The sequence below is a fragment of the Marmota monax genome, unplaced genomic scaffold (assembly GCF_021218885.2).
Source record: "Marmota monax isolate L192 unplaced genomic scaffold, Marmota_monax_Labrador192_F-V1.1 WCK01_AAM20220418_F8-fsc00038, whole genome shotgun sequence".
Taxonomy (NCBI): domain Eukaryota; kingdom Metazoa; phylum Chordata; class Mammalia; order Rodentia; family Sciuridae; genus Marmota; species Marmota monax.
In genome coordinates, this window is record NW_026692498.1 from 1,158,939 (window position 1) to 1,178,724 (window position 19,786).

At 62.9% G+C, this 19,786-nt stretch overlaps 1 protein-coding gene across 11 annotated transcripts in view; it reads left to right on the forward strand.

The window, feature by feature from the left end:
- Brsk2 (BR serine/threonine kinase 2) overlaps window positions 1–15,793 on the forward strand; it is a 53,723-nt gene extending 37,930 nt beyond the window's left edge. For 2 of the 11 annotated variants that reach the window (XM_058579343.1, XM_058579349.1), the window contains 11 exons: window positions 33–130; window positions 203–353; window positions 2,488–2,553; window positions 4,416–4,476; window positions 5,163–5,370; window positions 5,913–5,961; window positions 9,149–9,272; window positions 10,793–10,973; window positions 11,043–11,132; window positions 13,447–13,494; window positions 14,618–15,793. In XM_058579343.1, coding sequence (XP_058435326.1) covers window positions 33–130; window positions 203–353; window positions 2,488–2,553; window positions 4,416–4,476; window positions 5,163–5,370; window positions 5,913–5,961; window positions 9,149–9,272; window positions 10,793–10,973; window positions 11,043–11,132; window positions 13,447–13,494; window positions 14,618–14,787 — 1,246 coding nt within the window. In that variant the 3' untranslated portion in view covers window positions 14,788–15,793. Of the gene's footprint in view, window positions 1–32; window positions 131–202; window positions 354–2,487; window positions 2,554–4,415; window positions 4,477–5,162; window positions 5,371–5,912; window positions 5,962–9,148; window positions 9,273–10,792; window positions 10,974–11,042; window positions 11,133–11,326; window positions 11,422–13,446; window positions 13,495–14,617 lie in introns of all 11 variants that reach the window. The other 9 variants (XR_009226824.1, XR_009226825.1, XR_009226826.1 and 6 more) reach the window with 9 other exon arrangements.
- The last annotated feature ends 3,993 nt before the right edge of the window (window positions 15,794–19,786 follow it).

Sequence of the window (19,786 nt, forward strand, 5' to 3'; positions counted from 1 at the left end):
CCAACCCTCCTGGTGCCTCTCGCCCCAAACAGGGAGAACCAGGAAAAGATGATTTATTTCCTCCTCCTGGACCGGAAAGAACGGTACCCCAGCCATGAGGACGAGGACCTACCCCCCAGGAATGAGATAGGTATGAGGCCTCCAGCCCATGCTGAGTCCTGGGGCTTGCTGGAAGCCAGGGCTGACCCCTGTCTGCACACAGACCCTCCCCGGAAGCGTGTGGACTCCCCGATGTTGAACCGGCACGGCAAGCGGCGGCCCGAGCGCAAGTCCATGGAGGTGCTCAGCGTGACAGATGGCGGCTCCCCGGTGCCTGCGCGGCGAGCCATTGAGATGGCCCAGCATGGCCAGAGGTGCGTGCCTGCCCTAGGGTGCCACACCAAGGCAGCACCCTCCTAGGCTGCTCTAGACCTGGCCTCGTCTCTTCCCACTGGTCCTGAGATCTGGGCCAAGGCCACTGGCTGATCAGAACTGCACGGTGCTGGGGTTGCTAGCAGGACCGCACAGGCTGAGCTGGACTGAAATGGACTAGGCTATGCTGGGCTGAGCTAGGCTGAGCTGAGCTGGACTGGGCTGAGGGGCTGGGCTGAGCTGAGCTGGGTGGGCTTCACTGGGCTGAGCTGTGCTAGGCTGGACTGGACTAAGCTGTGCTGGACTGATCTGAGCTGGGCTGAGATGGGCTCAGCTGAACTGGGCTGGACCAGGCAGAGCTGAGCTGGGCTGGGTGACTTGGCTGACTGAGCTGGGTTGATCTGAGCTGGGCTGGGCTGGGCTGGGCTGAGCAGAGCAGAGCAGGGCTGGGCTGAGCAGGGCTGGGCTGGGCTGGGCTGGGCTGGGCTGAGCAGAGCAGAACTGGGCTGAGCAGGGCTGGGCTGAGCAGGGCTGGGCTGGGCTGAGCAGGGCTGGGCTGGGCTGAGCAGAGCAGAGCAGGGCTGGGCTGGGCTGGGCTGGGCTGAGCAGAGCAGAACTGGGCTGAGCAGGGCTGGGCTGAGCAGGGCTGGGCTGGGCTGGGCTGAGCAGGGCTGGGCTGGGCTGAGCAGGGCTGGGCTGAGCAGAGCAGAACTGGGCTGAGCAGGGCTGGGCTGAGCAGGGCTGGGCTGGGCTGAGCAGAGCAGAACTGGGCTGAGCAGGGCTGAGCAGAGCAGAACTGGGCTGAGCAGAGGGCTGGGCTGGGCTGAGCAGAGCAGAACTGGGCTGAGCAGGGCTGGGCTGGGCTGAGCAGGGCTGAGCTGGGCTGTGCTGTGCTGAGCTGTGCTGAACTGGACTGAACTGGGCTGAGCTGGGTTGAACTGGGCTGAGCTGTGCTGGGCTGGGCTGGGCTGGGCTGGTCTGTCCTGTGATCAAGCCATGTTGAAAGCTGCCAGTCCAGAAGGCTTGTCCCTCATTGATGTTTGACCCTCTGTGGGTGGCCAGTGGCAGTGTCATGGCCAGGGATGTGGAATCTGGGGGAGTGCTGAGTGGGTGTGTGTCCCGTAGGACCCCTGGAGGGAGAAAGGGTGCCCAGAACCTGCATTGCCTGGGTGGGACGGAGCTGTGGGAGATGCTAGGTGTGGCCTCTGAGAAGGGGTCTCCAGTCTTCCCTCCCCAGGTGGGAGTCCTAGTTGTGTGAGACAGACATGGGCCTGGAGTCCCATCAGCCCTGGCTGTCATTGTTCAGCCTTGGGGTCTGGGCCAGCACCCCACTGCCCCCTCTCTCTAGTGGGCAGTGGGGTGCCAAGGGCCTCACCAGAGGAACTTGCCAGAAACTGCGGAAACACAAGGCAGCTGGGTGGCCATCAGGATAAACTGCCAGACCTCAGTGCTGGCCCCAGGCCCTCACCAGGGATCAGGGCTGGCTGGGCCTTCAACCCCAGGGTGCCAGCCCTCAGGGTCCTCCTTCCAGTTCACCAGCTGCCAGCCTGGGGCAGCCAGGGTCTCCTCTGGTGTCCTGCTTGCTGTAGGCATGCTGCTCCTTGCAGGACCCTCCCAGCAGCCTGAGCGCATGCCTTCTGCTCTTGTGGCCATCACCTTCCCTGGGCCTTGCAGGGCAGGCTGGGGGCCAACCTGAGCCCTTCCCACCCTGCATGGCCTGAACTCCTGCCCCAACCCCCAGGCCTGGCTGCTGTGGGGTGGGACTGCCCCAGGGTTTCAGAGGCCTTTTGGCCTGGCACACCTAGCCTGCTTTAGCTTCTGGCTTGGCCTCTTGGCACTGGGCCGCAGGGGCCACTGGCCAGGACTGCAGGGGTCCTGGGGCTGGGGTGGGGGCTGGGCATCCCCCGAGGCCTGGCCACCCTGCCCAGCAGGTTGCTCAGGCAAGCTTGCTGTGGCTCCTGCCCCGTCCTCTCTCGCCGTCTCTGTGTGCTGGTCTGGGGTTGTCAGGTCATGCCCTACCTCAGAGCTGTGTGGAGGTCTCGCCCGTGTGGCCCGGGCGGCAGACGGGCCTGGCAGTGACCTGCGTGCGTGTGGCCGTGGCAGTAACTCTGTTTTCTCGCTTTGTTCCTGCTGTAGTAAAGCAATGTTCAGTAAAAGCCTGGATATCGCTGAAGCCCATCCCCAATTCAGCAAAGAAGACAGGTACACACCCTGCCCGTCCGTCCGCCCTCCCAGACCCAGACACACAGCCCCTGCCTGGCCAGGCAGGCACAGGCAGGGCCTGGAGGCGGGGCTGGGCTGGGCTGCAGACGCTTCCTGACCCCTGCTCTCTGGGAATGGAATGTCCAGCCAGCCAAGGAAGGAGCATGGCCAGCTGTGCTGTGGCCCAGGAGGGGTGGGTTTGCTGGGGCAAGGCTGATGGCCAGCCCGGGGGAAAGACCGGCACACGGTGTGTACACAGGCCCAGGGTGGGGGGCACCACTATGCTCCCCACCCTAGGAGCCCCACGTGGCAGCAGGGAGGCCTCCCTTTTGCCGGCGCTTGGCCTTGGTCCAGTGGGCCTGGCTGGCACTGGCTGCTGTGGCCCTGCTGCCCACAAGGGCTGGGATCAGCCACCCCGTTCCCCTGTGCTGGCAGGTGGTGGCTGACACCCTGGGTGGGGGCACTGCCTGCAGAGCTGCCTCCCAGAGCTCTGGCCCCTTGGGCCTCGTCCCTGTGGAGCCTGCCTGTGCCCTGGCCCCTCCCTCACCCTGCACCCCCCTCCACTGTCCTCAGGACCGCGCCTTTCCTGACGTGCCAGTTGTAGCTCAGTGTCCGGGGGCCAGGCAGGAGGCCTGCTCAGCCCCAGCCCTGCCGCAGCTCCTCTGCTCTCCTCGCGCCAGGTGGCAAGCTCCTGGCTGGCCTGGGGAGCCTGGGGCCCTGATCTTGCTTGCTCGTGGCTGCTGCCCCCAGGGCACCCCCTCTCCCTGGACACCTCCTTGGGGCCGGGCTCCCTCTCTGCACCTGGGCTTTGCCCAATGCTGGCCCAGGCAGGCTCCTGGCAGAGGGTCTCGCTGCCTCCCTCTCCCTTGGCAGTCAGGTGGGGAGACCTGCAGGTTGCTGCCACGGGGCCCTTCCCACAGGTGCCTGGGGGCCAGCTGGGAACCAGGCAAGGGCCAGGGTGGCCAGGGTGCTGGCGCCCTCAGTAGCTCCTGAGCCTAGGAGCCAGTCCTCGGTATGGGCCGGGAGGCCCTTTGCAGCCGGGCTGGCCAGCAGTGGGCACACTGGGGGCAATGTGGGATGGTCTTTTACTCTTTCCTGTCCTCTTCTCTTCTGTGGCTGCCACCCCTGCCCCCGTTTCCCTCCTCTAAGGATGGCAGGTGCCGCTGCCCAGGGGTGAGATGGCCTTTGCTTGTCCTCTCTTTTGGTGTGGTGGGGCCAAGGCCTGTGCCTGCCCTCAGGCAGCTGCTCACCTGTGGTGGTGGACACATGGGCTCTCTGCTGTGCCTGGCCGGTCTTCAGCCAAGTGGGGCAGTGATGGTGCAAGAGGAGGGCTCTGGGCTGGCCGCAGGCGTCTCTTGTGGACATTTGTGGATGTGGAGGGCTGGGCTAGTGCCCAGCTGGTGGTCCACACACCCGTCGCTGTGACAGCTCAGCCTTGGGGTCCGTGCTCAGGCAGCAGGGGAGTGGACCCAACAGGAGGCTTGGCAAGGATGGGGCTGGACCCAGTTCACAGCAAGCCTCCACCTTGCCCCTCGTCCCTCCATCTACCCAGGGGCCTGCAGACCTTGCTGAGGCCCTCTGGGCACCTTATCCTGTGCCAGGCCTGGGCTGATGGTGGTTCCTGTGTGTGGGGAGGAGCCCCAAGGACCCCAGCTGCACACTGGGTGCTGATGGGTGAGGTCAGCAGGGTGATCCTAGGCACAGCTGTGCATCCAGGGACCTCTTAGGGTTGGCAGGTGTGAACCAGGCCCCAAGGCCTGGGGGCTCTGGGCTGGGTCTCCAGGCCTCTTGGTGGTCCACCTGGGGAGAGGAGCAGGAGCCCCTCCTGGCCGAGTCACTGTTTTGTCCTTTGCCACCCCCAGGTCTCGGTCCATCAGTGGTGCCTCCTCAGGCCTGTCCACGAGTCCACTCAGCAGTCCCCGGGTGAGTGACCAGCCATCCTGACCTCAGCTGTGGGTCTGCCATCCCGCGTGCGCAGGGCCGGTGGGGGGGGCACAGGCCGGGACTCAAGCCCGCTGGGCTGGGCTGCCTTGTGGCTGCTGCTCTTGCTAACTGCACGTTCTTCTGTTTGTGTTGTTTGTTTTCTCGTCATTCCGTTTTCTTTTGTGGCCAACCCTCCCTGGCTGCCCGTCCGTCCTGCTTGGGGTCCTGTTTGATGCTCTGATGCTGGGTTGCATGGGGCGGGTGGGGCATGTGGGCGGCTGCATGGTCACCCTGCCCCCTGGTTCTCTGCTCCCTCGTAGCCCATTAGAAAGTCCATCCTGCCCCCCCCTCCCCCCGAGCTCCCCTCCACGGCCTGCCCCCTGGCCACCTCCCTGGAGCCTGAAGCTTGCCGGAGCACCTCGCGGCCTGGACCTGTCCTCCCTCCACAGGCCGCCCCACGGCCCAACCCCAAGACCCAGACCTTGCCGTGCAAGGCCAAGCTCACCGACAAGCCACTACAGGGCACCACGTCCAGTCCACTCCCCGCCTGCGCCCAGGCCCAGCCTCCTGTCGCCAGCCTCAGCCCCCCGCTGGCCTTGCCCCCAGGCCCCCTGGCCCTGCCACACCCTGCCCGGCTCCCTCCCGCTGGGACTGAACCGAACACCAAATCTGTCCCCACCATACAGGTGACCCCTCACCCCTCGCCGAGGGGCAGTCCCCTCCCTACCCCCAAGGGGACGCCCGTCCACACGCCAAAGGAGAGCCCAGCCGGCACGCCCAACCCCACACCGCCATCCAGCCCAAGTGTTGGAGGGGTGCCCTGGCGGACACGGCTCAACTCCATCAAGAACAGCTTCCTGGGCTCTCCCCGCTTCCACCGCCGGAAACTTCAAGGTCAGAGCCAGCACCGGCCAGGGCAGGGGACCAGGGCAGGGGACAGCTCCAGGCCTGCCCAGCCCTATTGGAGTTGCCTGCAGACAGATGGCAGGGTCTGGGGGCTGCTCTGCAGCCTTGGTGCCCTCTCAAGTCTGCCCTCGCCCCATCCCAGCTCCTCCCCTCACGCTCCCCACTGTACCCAGTATCCGCCGCCTTCTTGGGGGCTGTTCTACCAGAAGCTGTGGCAGCAGCCACGTTGCCCGAGGCTCACCTCACACAGGCTGGGCCAGCACCTCTGGGTGTCGGCATCGCCAGCTGTCAGCTGGAGCTGCCTGAGCCCAGGGAGGAGGATCGGCTGCCACGGGTGGTGGGCAGTGCACAGGCCCTGCACGGTGCTGGGTGACCAGCTGGGTCTGGGCTGGTTGGAGGCTGAAGGAGACACAGCTCGACTTCAGCACCAGAGGCTGGACAGCTCCCTGCAGGCTGAGGGCTGGTGGAGTTGATGGGGGAGCTGGGGCAGGGGCTGAGCCTCTCTCTCCCTCTTCTTCCCTTGTGTGCAGTTCCCACACCCGAGGAGATGTCCAACCTGACCCCGGAGTCCTCCCCAGAGTAAGTGGATCCTGGAGGTCTCCTGGCACTGGACACCAGACCAGCTGGGGAGGGACTTGGGAGACCCTTCCCAAGGGCAGGTGGGGTCCTTCTCGAGGCGGCCCTGCTTGTTCCCCTGGTCCCACTGCAGGCAGGGCCCGACTGGGGCTGCTGAGTCTCACCTTGGGCCCCACTGGGGTGAGGTGTGCAGGGGGTGCACTGTGCTTCCCAGGGCCTGGGGGATCGTAGGGACAGTCGGGTCTCAGGAAGTCGGGCTTTGCTGAGGAGGGATAGCTGCAGGATGCAGGGCCCAGCAGCAACATGGAGGACCTAGCAGGCTGGGTAGGAGCTTGGGGACATGGCCTTGGCAGAGGCTTGGTAACAATGGAGTGGGCAGAGTGAGACCTGGCCCTGGCCCTCTTGAATGCTGAACTTGAGGAAAGGACACCCAGGCAGGCAGAGCCATGGCCACCCTGCAGACACCAGGTGCCTGTATGGCACATCCCATGGTGATGCCTGTGAGCGTCGAATCCTCTCTTTGTCCTTCTCAGTGGCCTCTACTGGTCAGCTCTCTGGCCACTGCTGAGGTACATGTGTGGAAGTGCTGCGTGACTCTTGTGCAGTGCTGCTGCAGGGCACAGCTTGGTGGGGGTCTTGTGGCCTCTGCGTACAATGGTGGTGGGGACAGCCTTGTCAGAGCGAGGGGAAAGACTTATCCTGCCATTGGTGCTCAGTAAGGAACCCCGGGAGGCAGCCTGCTCTGTGCTAAACCCTCTGGGAGCGGCGTATGCAGGGGAGCCGTGGACTTTCTGTCACGTTGTGGCGGAGGCACGGTGGCCAGCGGGTGCCGGGGAACCCTGTTTGGTTCTGCTGTCAGTTGGGCTGCTGCCAAAAGCTTTCAGCCTCAGACTTGCAAGTCTTCTGTGTTTTGGAAAAGTTGGAAGAAAGCCCCCACAGCCTGACTCCAGTGCACCAACCCGCTTCCTCTCTCGCTGGTGGGGGCCCTCGGAGCCTCATCCCCTCCCAAGGGCCTGAGCAGATGCAGTGGCCCCCAGGCTCAAGACGCCATCACCTCCTCCGTACTGAGGACTTGCTCCCTGGCTGCTGCCAGCCCAGGTTGTTCGTGGCTTCCAGAGACAACACGAGGACGGCCTTGTGAAGACTGGAGAATTCTCTCCTCTTGGGAAGCCTGTGTGTCAAGCCAGGCCCACTTCCTGAGGGGGTCGTCTGTCTCCCTGCGTTCACTGATCTAAGTGCTGTTCTCATCCCCAGACACCTGGTGTCCACACCCAGGCTGGACGATATGGCCCAGCCATGCGAACATGAGAGCTCCAGCAGAACCACCCCGGCCCACTCAGGCCCCTCTGGTCATTGGGCTTCTTTTAGACAGGGGACCCTCTGTGCCAGACGCCACACCACAGAACCCAAAGTCCAAGACCTCAGTTGTGATTCTCTGTCTTCCTTGAAGGAGGGGCGTCAGAAACCCATCTGTGTCTTCCCGTCTGCTCTGTAGGAGGCCCTGAGTGCCCCTGGTCTTCAGGCCCTGACGTGGGTACTGGGCATGGTCAGGCCAAGAGCTTACTCAGAGAGCTTCAAACAAGATGACCGTGGGCTTTGGGCAGCAGGAGCACGAAGGGGCTGGGTGGGAACATGGCGCTCAAAAGTCATGCTGAGCCTCAGGCCAGCCCAGGGCGGGTGTTGCCCGCGCAGGTCCTCCTGCCCTTGCTGCCCCCCCTATCTGCCCTGGGCCCAGATGCTGGCAGTGGCATGGGGGTACCTCCCTCCTGCCACCAGCCTCTGCACTGCCACCCCAGCCTGTGTGGGTGCACTGGATGTGTCTGCCCTACGGCTGCCGGTGTGCAGGCTGGTGGTCACTGGGGAGAGGAGCCCACTGTGGTGGTGTGCAGGCTGGGGGTCACTGGGGAGAGGTCCCTGCAAGCTCAGCGACTCCTGGTTTCCAGGGCGGGAGCCTGGATGTGCCCCACTGGGCACTGAGGTGGTGTCGCCTGGATGTGCCCCACTGGGCACTGTGGTGGTGTCGCCTGGATGTGCCCCACTGGGCACTGTGGTGGTGTCGCCTGGATGTGCCCCACTGGGCACTGTGGTGGTGTCGCCTGGATGTGCCCCACTGGGCACTGTGGTGGTGTCGCCTGGATGTGCCCCACTGGGCACTGTGGTGGTGTCCCAGGGCACTGGGGAGGAGCCCCTCCCAGCCCCGTGGTGGTGGGCAGGCTGGGTCCCCAGGGCTTCGGTGGGGAGACTGCCAGCAAGGTGGCAAGAGGCTGAGCCGTTTGCCCTCACTCAGAGGTGCCACCTGCACGTTTGCCATATCCCCCTGGTTCCCATTCCAAGGGGCAGTAGCCCCCTATGGATGCAACTGAGGCTGGCAGTGTCTGCCCAACACGCTGGCATCCAGCTCCTGTCCGGGCACGGGCTCCACCGCAGATGGCATCTGTGACTTAGGATAAGAGTGGAAAGGGGTTGGATGGCCTCATGCAGTGAGGATGAGGAGCAGGATGACCTGGGGTGGCAGGGGGCCAGGTGGGCCCGGGCCTGCCTGTCAGGCAGCTGAGGCCCGCTGGGCAGCAGTGGGTGCTGGCAGGCCAGTGGTCACCAGGTGCTGGGTCAATCTGAGGAAACAGGCTGTGGTAAGGTGGATCACATGGCCAGGTGTAGATCACACTGGCCCTGGACCAGGTCTGGGAGTCCAGGATCTACATGTGGGGCCTGGTCTCCCAGGCAGAGCCAGCAGCCATCATCCCTAGGTCACCTACCAGATGAAAGGGGCACGTGGCCCTGCTGTCTGCAGCTTCTCTCCCATGCCTGCCTGTACACCAGGTTGGGGGTACTTCTGCCAGGACGGGCACAGCAGGGACCTGGGAGCAGGGCAGGGCTGGGGCTCCCTTCTAGCTCCCACCCCTGCCTGGCTGGCTGGTGTCCAGCATGTGCAGCTGAGACCAGCAGGGCCTCTGAGAGCAGGTTCGGGGTAGGAGGTGGAGTTAGTACGTTTGGAGAGGGTTGGGACCACAGGCTTGGGCTAGGTTAGGGTTAGCGTGGGGGTCAGGTTAAGGTTTGGGGCTGAGTTTGGGGAGATGGTTATGGGTTTTGGCCACACAGTGGTGTTGGGGGTGGATGAATTAGGGGTGAGACGGGGCCAGCATTGGGGGCCGGTGGTGGGCCTGCCAGTCATCACAGCCTCTGTCCCCAGGCTGGCCAAGAAGTCCTGGTTCGGGAACTTCATCAACCTGGAGAAGGAGGAGCAGATCTTCCTGGTCATCAAGGACAAGCCCCTGAGCTCCATCAAGGCTGACATTGTGCATGCCTTCTTATCGGTGAGGCCAGGCAGGGCCTGGCGGGCTGCCCTCCCCTCTGGGTCCAGCCTATGCAGGCAGGCAGCTGGGGCCCAGAACGAGCCTTGGTGCCCTCTTGCCCACGTGCTTTCCTGCTTGGAGAAGCACTGCTGGGGGCCCTTGGCCTGCAGCAGGGGTGGGGGGCTGCTCTGGGCTGGCTGTGGAGGGATGGGCTCTGGGCATAGGGTGGGCTAGAGGCTGAGGGTCAATGCAGGTGGCCACACAGCTCAAGGGAGGCTGTGAGCTTGAGGGACCTGTGTGGGTTCCTGCTGACCTTCGGTGGACACCTGTTTCCTGTGCCCCTCTCCTCACCCATTGGTTTGTAGGCCTCACACAGCCCCTACCTTGCCCATGGAACCCAGTGGTCCCTGTGAGGCGGGGCCAGGCTTGGGGTCTTGAATGGGTGTCTCATCTTTTGGGTTCTGAAGAGCAGAAGGATCCTCAAAGACTTGAGTAGAGACATTGTTTTAGCCAGGATGTGAGCTCTCGGTCCATTCAGGGGGCTTCTGTCCCTGCTGACATCCTGTCCTGGCCTGTGTCCTGTCTGGGGACTGCCTTGTGCTAGGCCAGGCCTGTCTGGGGCCTTCTTAGCTCATATCCCCATCCTAGCCCATCCTGGTCCCCAATATGCTGGCACTTGGCCCAGGAGAATCATCCTGTACTGTGGTCATCCACCCTGAGGATGCCCCCCCCAGCCTCAGGATGCCCCCCCACCTCCCAGGGTGGCTTTTCCCCACTGGACACACTGCCCGAGGGACCCTCAAGCCTTACTATCTGTGTGTCTACAGCTAAGGACTTCCCCTGGTGCCCCAGAGAGGGCTCAAAACCCTGCCAGGGATGCCCAGCCTGGGAGAGCAGTTGGGTTCCAGGCTGCAGAAGACACCTGTTCTCTTGCAGTCCCTCACTGCTCTCAAGCCTGGGCCTGTCCCCTTCCCAGCCCCATCTACCACGTCCCTGCATGCTGCTCCTGGGTCGCCAGCCCAGCGTTAGACAGAGCCAGGGTCCTGGTCCCCTCCCAGTGCTGGCCAGAGGCCATGTGCTGGTGCGGCCTGTCTCCCATGGCTCTGCCCATGCTGCTCAGCACTGAGGATCTGATTGAGCTGGGGAGGACTCAGCCCCTGTGTGCCTGGGCTCCAGAAGACCCAGGGCAGGGGACAAAGTCTGCACCCTTAGTGGGGTGCTCTGATGCTCCCCTTAGCTCCTGCTCCCCAGCCTCAGGCTGCAGGGGTTCTCCTGGCCCTCCCTGCAGGCCCTCTCCACAGGCCCTCCCGCAGACCCCAGGGCCACAGTTTGCATGCTCCTGACAGGCGGGGGCTGGGGACAGTGACTCTGTTAGTCTTGCCTGCACCACGCCTGCCTCACAGATCTGGAAACAGGCTCAGGAGCACAGGGCCTGCGGCCTGGATTCTCTGTGTCGAGCAGGGCAGAGCTGCAGGGCTGCCTCCCAGGCTGCCTCCCAGGAGGGCCGGCTCTGCTCATGCTGCGCGCTGTGTGCTCTTCAGATCCCCAGCCTCAGCCACAGCGTCATCTCCCAGACGAGCTTCCGGGCTGAGTACAAGGCGACGGGGGGCCCAGCCGTGTTCCAGAAGCCGGTCAAGTTCCAGGTGGACATCACCTACACTGAGGGTGGTGAGGCCCAGAAGGAGAACGGCATCTACTCTGTCACCTTCACTCTGCTCTCAGGTGAGCCTGTGGCCGGGGGCAGCTTTGGATGGCTGTGCGGCACAGGGATATGACCCCTATCTCCCCCAGGTCCCAGCCGCCGCTTCAAGAGGGTGGTGGAGACCATCCAGGCCCAGCTGCTGAGCACCCATGACCAGCCGTCTGCCCAGCACCTGTCAGGTGAGGCGGAGGCTCAGCTAGGGCACCTGTGGCTAGCGAGTGGGGTGTGGCCAGTGGTGCTGTGTGGATGGGAGGTGTGAGGGCCCAGCACGGCCTCCCTGCCCCAAGCTGTGGCTGCACCGCTCAGGAAGCAGGGCCCCTCCCCGGGCACAGCGGGCTGCAGCACACTGAAAGGTGCCTCTTGTCCACTGTAGAACCCCCCCCGCCAGTGCCAGGACTAAGCTGGGGTGCTGGGCTTAAGGGCCAGAAGGTGGCCACCAGCTACGAGAGTAGCCTCTGACGCTGGCAGGTAAGGTGTCCGGCCTGCTGCCGGGGTGGGGAGGGGCTGCGGGCAGGGCCTGGCAAGAGCCAGGCTGGCCTTGAGAGGGGCACCCTATGCCCACTCGTCTGTTCTGGCCCTGGACAGGCCAGCGGGCCCAGCACCCAGGCAGCTGGACACTGGGGCAACCTGAGCAGGCTCTGGGAGTAGAGACCAAGGCCCTGCCCCTTGGGGCTCCCTGCCACACAGCACCCTAAGAGGGCTGGGGCTCCCCATCTCCCTGCAGCTCCTGACTACCTGAAGCCCTGCCTTGAGCAGCACAGGGACCTGGCCGCAGAGCAGGGTACTCAGGGGAGGGCTGCTAGGCCCTGGCCAGCAGGGGCATCCAGGCCACTGGCATCTGGTGGGGAGAGGCAACAGCTGCACACCTGGCCCTGTGCATGGCACACGCGTGTGGGCCCCAGGAGGCAGGACCTGGGCACGTGCATGGCTGTCTGTTAGCCAAGGGTTTGCTGAGTGTATGCATGGGGTCATTGTGAGTCATGCAAGGGGGTTGGGGCCTTGGAGACAGAAAACAGCCCAAGCCCAGCCTCTCTGAGCCCCACAGCCAGCTGGGTCTCACTGGGCCCTTTTCCCAGCCTGCTGTCTCCACAGCTGGGGCCTGTCCATCACTTCTGTGCGTGTGTGGGGTCCTGGAGGTCCTGTTTAACCCTGCCCCCATCTCATTCCATCTTCCTCCCATCATCTGTGGATGTGCCTCCAACATGCACCTCGTCACCCCACGGTGACAGCCCTAGCCCTGGCCCAGGCTCCAGGGAGCCCCCACTCCTGGGAGCCAGCCAGCAGTGGGCAGGAAGCAGGGTGGGCCAGGTGCCCAGGCAGGCACTGTTTGGGGGCAGGGGGACGTGCCGTCGACCTGAGCAGCCTGTGCCTCCTAAGGGCCAGGCCCCACCATAGAGCAGAGGGAAACAGGCTGGACGCAGCAGGCAGTGCCGGGTGACTGAGCTGAGGACAACAGGCCGAGGCAGCTCTGGAAGGGTGGGTGTGTCTGGGGGCAGATGAAGCCCAGGTGGGGCCACTCAGCTGCTGAGGCCCTTCTCTGTTCCTGGCATCACCATGAGCAGAGCCCCAACCTCAGCCCTGGCCTTTGTTGAGCGCTGTCCTTCAGACTGTTGGGTGCTCACCCTGGACCCTGTCTGTCCCCTTATGGACCTGGGACCTCAGCCTGTCCCACTGTTGCCTGCCATGGGTCTCCTGTCTCCCGGCCCTTCCTGGCGTCCTCCTCCATACTTCAGTGACTTAGCTCCAGAGCTTGTCCCTCACAGAAGGGACAAATGCAGCTCCTCAGGAACCTCCTGTCCTCCGGGACCCTGGTGGCCACTCTGACAGGGAACCCAACCCAGGGTGGGGGTGGGGAGGCTGAGAGGCCCCTAGTGAGCAGGCCACATGCACATGTCCATCTGTCTGCAGGCCCCAGGGAGGGCTTGGAGGGACAGTGCCCACCCCAGGGCTCTGCTACCACCCTAGCCTTGGCCCCTGCCAGCAGGACACTTCCAGGCTCAGCAGAGGGCGGGAGAAGGACAAGGAGGGGGGGCCAAGACAAGTTGAGGGGTGAGTGGGAGCCACCCCATGCAGTGCCTGAGTGGCAGAGTGGGAAGACGCACAGGGGCCAGGGTAAACCATGCCAGAGCAGTATGTCTGTCCCCAGGACAGGGCTACGTCCTGCCTTCTGGCTCTGGCTGCTGGGAGATCTTCCACTGCCACCTGGCTCCCGCCCCACTGCAGGCAGGCGATTCCTGCTCTGACCCCTGCCACTAGCTTAACTCTGTCCTTGCTCTAAGCCCTGCCCTCAGGGCCTAGCCCTGTGCCCCTGCCCATCCCAGCACCGCCTGGTCCTAGATCTTCCCTGTCTGGGCCCTGCCCACTCCTGGCCCCACCCATCTGGGCCCAACCCCTCTGGGCCCTGCCAGAGGCTGCAGGTGGCCAGCTGGTCAGGTAGGAGTGGGCAGCCTTTTTCACTCTCTCCCTCCCTCCTCTCTCCATTCTGTGCTCCAGACACCACTAACTGTATGGAAATGATGACGGGGCAGCTTTCCAAATGTGGTAAGAACCCCTCACGCTCACCTGCACCTTAGCCTTGGCCCCACTGCTCACCCCACCGCCCACCTGGCCAGGGTTGCCTTGTGCTCCTGAGGCTGTCTTGGAGGCTCTGTGAATGCACAGGCACCCGACCACCCAGTCTCCCTGCCCCGTGGCCCCCATCTTCTGCCGGGAGCAGTATCCATCACTCACTCCCCTCCCTGGGCAGCCCCTGTCCATCCCAAGGACCAGGGCAGGCACAGGAGGGACCCCAAGGCTTGGAGCAGGAAGGGGTCCCCATACCTAAAGTCGGTGAGGGTCCAAGGTATAGGTGCTGGCCTGGAGTCAGAATGGATTCTGTCCACCGGCTGTGCCTGGCAGGGTGAGGAGGAGGCCTGCAGGGCTCTGGGCTTAGATGGAGGTCAGGTTAGGAAGGAGAGTTGAGGTGCCCCAGTGGCGTGCCTGGGCAGTGAGCACAGGCCCCCGGAGGGGTGGTCACCCTGTTTCTGCTCATTCTTCCTGCTTTCTGGGACCAGGAACCTGGCCTAGCTGTCTGTCCCCAGACCCCTGCCTGCCTGCCTATGCCCTCCATGCCTGTCCACCCATCCGTCCATCTGTCTGTCTGCTGCTGAATGTCCACGCTGGCCAGGGGCTGGCTCCAGGCCTCCTGGGAGGCACATTCCCTTGCTGAGTCCTTGGGTGCTGGCTGCAGCCTCCCCACCCTTGTGCAGGCTCCTGCAGGGGGCAGCTGCTGACCTCAGGGTCCTGCTCAATCTTGGGGTTCCTAGTGGGCCCTGGCCTTTACACCACTATTTCCAGAATGGGGTCCGCCAGCCCACATGGCCCCAGGCTGGGAGGGGAGAGGAGGGGTTCCCAGGGCTCTGCGGGGCCCCTCTGGGGGCGGGAGCCTCCCGCCTGCCGCCTGCTTGCTGCAGCCCTGCCCGCCCGCCCGCCTCTCAGACACCTCCTCGGGCTTTTCTTCCTCCTCAAGGCCCCTCCGTTCATTTGTTTGTTTGTTCTCTCTCCTTCCCTCCCCTCCTCTTTCTCCCCCACCCTTTTCTTTTTCTTTTCTTTTTTTGTCTCTGTTCTGTGTACCCAGGCAGCCCATTGAGTAACTTCTTTGACGTAATTAAACAACTTTTTTCAGACGAGAAGAACGGGCAGGCGGCCCAAGCCCCCAGCACGCCCGCCAAGCGGAGTGCCCACGGCCCCCTCGGCGACTCCGCGGCCGCTGGCCCTGGAGGGGACGCCGAGCACCCAATGGGCAAGGACACGGCCGGGATGGGGCCGCCCGCCGCCCGCTGCAAGCAGCCTTAGACACTAGTCCCTCCCCAGCACAGCGCTGACCGCGGCGCCCACCGCCACCGCCTAGTGTGGACCCGGGCCAGCCGCCCGCCCAGACATTGCCTCCAAGCCTGGGAGCAAAGGAGAGCGCGGGGCCGCGGCGTGCGGGCGGGGCGCCGCTCGCTCTCTTTTCTCTCTCGCGGTCATTGTCTCTGCCTGTCTCTGATGACGTCGCTTGTTTCCGCTCTGATACCAGGAATTATCCCGAAAAGCTAACATGCCACCTCCAGGAGGCCACCCTCTGCTCCGCGTGGACACTGGCTGACCGAAGGCAGCTGCTGCGGACCGCCCTCCCTCCTCCTCCTGCTGCTGTCGGGCGGGCGGGCGAGGCCAGCGCACGTCCACCGCCCCTGGCCCCCCGTGCAGCTCCGCACGGCCCGCGGGAGGAGGGCCCGGCTCCGGGATGCCTCCTCCAGCCCAGCAGACCTGCGGCAGGGACAGCCTGCCCTGCCGTCTCAGGGCAGGGGCTGTGGCAGGCGAAGCCGCACCTGGAGGCCTCCCGGCCGTCTCCTCTCCTCCACACCTTGGCCTCTCCAGGGCCACCTCCTGTCTCGTCTGCATCCATTTCTCCACTGCCTCACTGGGGGCCGCGGGCACACCTGGCTTTGAAGGTCCTCCCTGGCTGAGTGGAACAGACCCTGCAGGCGCCGGAGCTGCTGGGGCTGGCCAGGCTGTGGGGCTGGGCTGAGACCAGTATTATTTATTTGCTATTTTAATTTATTGAGTTTCCTTATTTCTCTGTTCTCTGTTCAGGGAAGGGGTGGCGGCATGCCCTCCTGCTGTCTGTCCCTGCCGTCTGTCTGTCTGTCTGTCTCGGGCAGGGTGGGTCCGGAGCCAAGGTGCCCTCTGAGGACACAGCCGTTGGGGGCTGGGGGCAGTGGGGCTGGCCGGTAGATGCGCGCTGGCAAGCTACTGTAAACTTTAAAGAATTCCTGCAAGATATTTTTATAAACTTTTTTTTCTTGGTTGTTTTTGGAAAAGGGTGTAGGGGTGGGGGGACCGCGGGGGCAGGGCTGAGATTCTGTGTTTTGGTTCCTGGCTCTTGGTTATTTCTATATACATATACATATATATATTTAAAGAACTGCGCGGGTAGCTCTGCCCCAGGTGGCTTTATTGCTGCCTAGAAGCAGCACCAGCTCTGTTGGGGGACTTGGGGCTGGGTGTGGTCCTAAGCAGGGCGGCTGAGGCCGCCCCCTGTGACCCACACCTCTGCCCCTCTGGCCAGGCCAGGCTGGGTGACCTTGGTTTAGTGTCTGAGAGTGAAGGGGTAGAAAGAGGGCCCTGGGCTGGCACCCCACTGACACACGGGATGGCAGGCCCACCTCGGGGCATTTTTTTTAATTAAAATTAAAAAAAAAAAAAAAAGCTTTAAAAAAAAAAAAAAGACAAAGTCAGTGGCGTGTGCCTCTGCAGTGTGTTTCTCCTGTACGTGGTGAGGTTAGGGGCCTGGCCACCCTGCCCGCTGCCTGCTGTCCACTGTCCACCGCAGACCCGCCTTGCTCCACTCTGCCTCCAGCTTCCTTTCACGTCCTTTCTGTCCAGCCGGCCTGGCCCCCGAGGCTGGCACCAGACGCGGGGCGGCGCAGGAGGCGGGGGCAGGCCCGAGGCAGGCCTTTGCTGTGGTGTCTCCCCTGCGGGCCCCTCCTGTAGATTTTAATGCTTCTGTTACACTGAAACTCCACCACAGGCTGGGATTCCAGGCATAAAACAAAACCAAACACCTGTAACGGCAAGAGCCACTCGGCACAGCGGGAGCGGGGGGGGGGGGGGGGGGGGGGCTTGTCCGGGAGACAGAGCCACGCGGCCCAGCGGCAGGGGGGCGGGGGGGGGCTTCTCCGGGAGACAGGGGGTGCCGAAAGCAATACCTCTCCTTGGCCTTCCTCTTTGTACTCCAGACACACGCGGACTCACGCGGACGTCCCCATCCAGTGTACCCCCTGTCAGATGACTGTGAGCAACTTCAGTTCCAGAACAATAAATTCCTTCCGAAAAGACACTTGATGCAAGGTCTCCATCCGGGCGGGGTGGCTTCAGGAAAGGCAGAGACGCCCTGAGGCGGCTCTCACCCCGTGTGAGCCTGTGTGGGCTCTGCCCAGCTGAGAACCACCCCTGCACAGGGGTCCAGGCAGCCACGGTCAGTCACATGTTGCGTCATCTCCCCAGACTCCCCTGTTCTGAGGCAGTACCACAGTTGGGGACAGGGCTGGCATGGAGCTCTGCTGTGGACAGGGCAGCAGGAAACAGGAGCACTGTCCCCACCTCATCCCTGCAGCTCCACTACCACCCTGAGACCTGTACAGGCTCACCCAGCACCTAAGCTTTCTCCTGGAGAAGGAACCTTCCTGCTCCTTCCTTGGGGAGAGTGCAGGCTGGACACTGACCTGGCCCAGAAGTAAGGGTCCCAGGTTGCTGAAGGATGGTCTCCGTCACACCCACTGTGGAAGGTCGCAGGCCATGGCACCATGTCACCCACAGCCTGGCTGCCCTTCTGCTGTGAGAGCATAAAGGGTGGATCCCATTCCCAGGGCCAGAAGACGGCAGGCCCCATGTTTGGGAGGGCCTAGGAGTCCCCCACAGCCTGAAGGCAGATGGGACAATCTCCAACAGGGTTCTGAGCAGAGAACACCATGTCCACAGAGCCACCGTTCCCAGGCGTGGCTGCAGCGCGGCTTAGTGGCAGTGCCCAGCCTTTACCCCGCCATCTCTAGAGAAGGGCTCCATCACCCGTGCCAACACTGGGGGCTGGCTGACTGTGGTGGGGTCATCTGGTGCTCTGTGGAAGCTCTGGGGGGCTCTGAAACATTCCTGGCCTCTGCCCAATACCTACCAGAAACTGTCTTCCGCTTCTGCTGTGACAACCAAAGTTCTCCCAGATATCGCCATGCCTCTACTGGGGCAGAACGGCACGGTTGAGGCCCTATTCTACAGCTCAGCATCTGGCTGGCGGACCATCTTGGTGAAGGAAGAAAGCCCGAGAGCACCACGTTTTTCTGGCTTAGCTCTGAGCTCAAAGTCCAGAAGCAACAGTGCTGAGGTGACGCTGGGGTCATCCCGATCCTGGAGGTCACTATGTCCTCAAGGGAGGGGGTTTCCAGAAGACACTGAGAGCAGCCAAGGGACAAACTCTACTGCCGTGACGCGTAGCACATTATCTCAGTTAATGTGAGCTTTAAGAGAGCTTCCAGGAAGGAACTGGGTGCCACCATCGAGCAAGCTGCATAGTTGGCTGGCTCTGGAGGTCCCAGGTTGCAGGTCGTGGGTAGGAAATCTTGGCCTGTGGTCCTGCAGTGCTCTTCTGAGAGCTGACCACACAGACCCACTGGACACTGAGGTCTACGGTTAGCTTAACGTGCACTGGATTGAGTCCCAGAAGGAAACCAATCGACTGAACAGACCTGCCGGCTTCCCATCTGCACACCTACTGCCCCCGTGGCTCAGGAAGGGGCCTTGCCCTTCAGTCTCACTTCTCCCACCAAGCTCTCTTGGTTTCAGCTAACAGAAGCCAAAGCAAGCTCATCCCCAAACTGTATTTATATAAAAAAATAAAATAGATACGAAAGGTTTCCTATGTGTCAGACACTGTCCTGAGCACTTTAGACTCAGCATCAAGCCAATGGTTCTCAATGTTATTCCTATGAAGAAATTAAAATGAGGACTTGGGTGGAGTTCCCAATCCCTAGTTCTCGGGTGCATTTTGGGTCTGTGCCTACCACGGCCTGGCCCAAGGGCTGGGTTCCCAGTGGGCGGTGGGGATGGCTGACTCATGGCTGCCAGGGCTGAGTGCTGGCAGGAGCTGCTGCAGGGTGAGGTGAGCTCAGGGAGGAGACGCTGAGCACCCACAGGCCTCTGCTCTGAGGGAGCCTGTCCCAGCTTCAGTCCCCACTTTCAGTTGGCCTCCTGAGTACAGAATCCCTGGCGTCATGAGGCCTAGGAGCTTGGGAGAGGGTGGACCCTCAGTGTTCCACGGGCCAGCCGCCCTGCCCACCCATCCTCTGCCAGGGAGTTCATCACCAGAGGCGTCCGGGCCTCTCTGGCAACTCCGCCTCCCGTCTTGCCCGCTCTCCCTGTGGGCCAGAGCCTCCCCACCCTCTTCTCAGTCTTCTCTCCTCCCCTTAACATTCTCCCTTCCCTGGACGACCTCCCCCAACAGACACCCTCACTTCCTGTCACCACCCAGGCTTCTTTTGGTATCATCTGCCAAGGGATAGAGGGAGGTCAGCAGGAAGCCAGAAAGAGGAGGGCCCATGGAGAGGAGAGAAGACCCTGGAGGATATCAGGCAGCAATGCCTGAGGAGGGGACAGGGCTGGGCTGACGAGCGGGGAGAGCAGTCCCCACCCAGAAGCCCAGCACCAGCCTGCGCTGGGACATGGCGTTCATGGTAGTCACCTACCCAGGAGCACTATGGCTCCTCCTTTGATGGATCCTCTTATTAAGGCCTTCAAAACAGACCCTGGGAGTGCCTCATGGCCCATTTTACAGAGGGATTAGATTCCTATCACTGCTATAACAAGTTACCCCCAACAGTAGTTTAAAACACAAACCTCTTCTCTTGTGGTTTTGGAGTCAAGAACTGGTAGGGCTCACTGAAGTGATCTCACAGAGCCAAAATCAAGGTTCCGGCAGGGCTTTGTTCCTTCTGGGGCTCAAGGAAGACTCCACCTCCCAGCCTTTCTAGCCTGAGGCCTCCCTGCACCCCTTGGGTCAGGGCCCCTGTCCACCTTCAGAGCAGGAGAGCAGGCTGTGTGGCACGTGGCTGTCTCTGCAGCTCCCGCCTGTTAAGGCCCCTGGTCACGCAGGGCCTGGTCCATCTCCACGCCAGGCCGGTACTTTATAGTTCCTTCCTCCTAAACTGCATCTATACTTTAAAACCCCAGCTATGTCAGGGACATTGGTGGGATGCAGGCACTGGGACCCGAGCACGTTGGGGTGAGAGACGTTATTCGACTTGCTCAGGTCCACTGACTAGCC